Source organism: Silene latifolia, chromosome 2 (genome assembly GCF_048544455.1).
Source record: "Silene latifolia isolate original U9 population chromosome 2, ASM4854445v1, whole genome shotgun sequence".
Taxonomy (NCBI): Eukaryota; Viridiplantae; Streptophyta; class Magnoliopsida; order Caryophyllales; family Caryophyllaceae; genus Silene; species Silene latifolia.
Window position 1 is genome coordinate 182100535 of NC_133527.1, and position 3076 is coordinate 182103610.

General features: G+C 38.9%; 1 protein-coding gene across 1 annotated transcript; it reads right to left on the reverse strand.

Moving 5' to 3' along the window:
• Window positions 1–216: 216 nt before the first annotated feature.
• LOC141641744 (omega-amidase, chloroplastic-like) lies at window positions 217–2390 on the reverse strand (the record flags this gene model as incomplete). The annotated part of the gene is made up of 9 exons (XM_074450392.1): window positions 217–539; window positions 630–712; window positions 792–872; window positions 958–973; window positions 1057–1135; window positions 1206–1286; window positions 1363–1453; window positions 1572–1799; window positions 2304–2390. Coding segments are annotated over 9 exons (807 nt in total), but the record flags the coding sequence as incomplete, so codon positions are not given.
• Between the last annotated feature and the right edge of the window lie 686 nt (window positions 2391–3076).

Below are 3076 nucleotides of genomic sequence, written 5' to 3' on the forward strand. Positions count from 1 at the left end.
TACCGGATCACGTTTCTTTTTCTCCTCGTTTTTTAACCACGTGTCCGAGGTCATTGCAGGAGTTAACCTGTTTGATTATAGGCACAAATAACGAGTATTAATTCATTTTTCACGATTATCCGAGGTTTGACGAATGTTGGTTTATCGCATACCAGCACCCCAAATGTCCTCCTTTGCACCTCAACTTTTATGTGATCGCTTTATCTGAACCGAAAAACCTTTTGTGTGATTTCCAATGAACTTTGTTCCGGGACCTTGGAATCTCGATACTCGTTAACATTATACGAAAGCTACATTAGACAACTATAACAGCTATAAAAGTCACTTAGAAAAATAGTCAATATATCTGCAACGACCGCATCGATTATGACTCCGAGATACCGTTATCGTGAAACTGCGAAAGCCAACGGTACCACAACTCTGAGTGGTGTATGTGACGTGAGATTTGTCTCACTGTGATTCAACCGGCTTATCTCGGTTATTTGCTGAGAAATTGGTATATCTTGTCTTGCCCTGCCCCATGAAGAGGGAAACGTTCCCTACAATTTAATACCAGCAAATTATTAGTTCCGAACATTTGTAGGTTTATATACAAATATTTTCATGTGTGTATAGCTTGATAGAATCACCTCTGAAGCTGATTTTCACAATAATCAATCTCGGCTATCACGAGTTTTTCTTTGTGTCCGGCGCTTGCTTTTACTTCTCCGTTCTGTATCATTCAAATCCAGGATATAGCAAACTAGACTACTTTTACGTTCATTAAGAATAGAGTACGATGAAGAAGTTACCGGACCAACCACCATGGAGTGACCCCATATTGTGTAAGAAGCTTCGGAATCTCTCGATGGTGAACAAACCGCAACAAAGACCTACATGAACAACCTAACATTGACCACATCATTACTGGTATAGTCTGTCCATAAAGAACGAGGTTCAATGAGTTTCAAATGTCACCTGGTTATCAACCGCCCTGAAAGGTAACAAATGTATAATTCAATTAATTGATAAGCCAATTCGGGCAACCTCCTCGAAGTATACAAAGTTGGGACTTGCCTGGCTTTGGCCTCCAGTTCCCAAAGCATCCTTCCTGTGTTCACATTGAATGCACTAGGGTAGATTATCAAGTCGACGCCTGTCATTGCATAAGTAACTTCATCATTGCATTCAAGAATTGCCTCACATTAAAAGAGATGTAGAAAAACCTGGAACTTTTATTTCGTATAACATGGCTAAGTCGGGGAATCGTATATCATGACAAATACCCACGCCAATACGTCCCACGCCTGCTAGTAGTTCAGACCATACAGGTTAAACTAGGAATACTGCAAATTGCCAAATTGCCTCATCATGAATTAATACCTGTATCAACAACTGTAGGGCTATCACCAGCAGCGAAAGAGTCCGATTCCCTAAATGAAGCTTCTCCAGCATCATAGTCAAACAGATGTAACTACAAAAACACACAGAAAAATAACCACCATAGGAACTCACGGTTAACTGTTACTGCGCCAAATACGAGTACACAGCCAAGGAACAAATGATTGAAAGTTGTAACTGGTGAAGCTTACTTTGCGATGCTTAGCTTTCAGCTGTCCATCACGACCAAAAATACAGCAGGTGTTGTATAATCGACCATTTCGCAGCTCAGGAATCGACCCTCCTACGATTGTGATCCCCTGAGTAAAAGCAACATTAGATAGCATAGAATAAGCTGGTGAATGTGACTGATTCTTTCCGTCTAGTTCCTCGGCACATTTAGTGGAGTATTCCTGTGAGTAAGGGCAAACCCACATTTCCTGTGTACAAATGAAGCTTTCTATTCAGTGGCAAATCGTGAAAGCAAAAATACGGGGGCCAAGATTTGAATACGTAATCTCGTGTGTGAATACTTAACTGAAATATATATTTATATATATGGTCTTAAATGATTAGCGGGTCAGACCCTCTCTCGAGACAACTAAATTTGTCTTCATAATTACATTTAAAATGCCAATTGCACATCCTTGGAACAACTTTAATTATTTTGGTGTAAGAGAGCTACTAAAAGAAATTTGAACTGATGCTGACGGAAATTGAACCCAAATCGTGAGTATCACCGTTTGACTTTATCAGCAAAGGAAAACCAGATTTAATTTGATCTGATCATCTGACATCTGTGTTTAACTAATTTCGACTACGCAAATTATAGAATTAAACAAACAATAATTATAGTTTCGACAATGAAACAGAGAAAAGTAGATGAAAAAGAATTCAGTTTAGCAACACAAAAAATTGAAGAAAAAGGCAGGAGAAAGCATTACAGGCAAAACAGCAAGCTTAGCACCCATATGGGAAGCATCCTCCAACATTTTTCGAGCTCGAACCAAGTTGTCTGCTTTGCTGTTGGAATGTAAATTCGTAACAATGAAACCCGGCAGCAAAAAATTAGGGAAAGATGAAAACAGAAAAAGACTTATCGTAAGAGATATGCAGTGCCGTGGTAAAAAAACCACTGACTTGAAAACTATTACGGCACGACCGTGGTGGATATCGTCTCTTGTCGGTAGTTCCCCAAGGTTAACACTGCAGCCTTCGAACCGCACCACTGAAGTAAGAATGTGACACCCTCAAATTTAGCCTTAAATAAACACGTAAAATCTACGGAAAAACTGACAGGATATGTTTGTAATTGGTTCAACTAGACAAAACCTGTAATTTTTAAAATTTTCCTAAACCATTCACAAACATCTCCAACTTAAGAGTGCCAAAAAAACTGCAAAAGCTAATAAACTTATTTACATAACCACGCTAAAGACACGGGGATATAATGATACAAACCAAAATAGAAGAGGGAGACATATGTCCCTTTAAAATATATACAAAACCAAAAGTTAAAGGTTTCTACAAAATAAAAACCAAACTAAGTCCAAGGTTCTCTTGCTCACTAGCTCGTCCGTGAACCCCAACTAAGCATCATCAACCTGTCAATCGCATTTTATACAAACACGAAAGCCACAATTCAGTGGGGAGTAACTTCGAGTCCTCCCAGCCACGAAACGTCATATTTAATGTAACGTGTAGTGTAACATGTAAA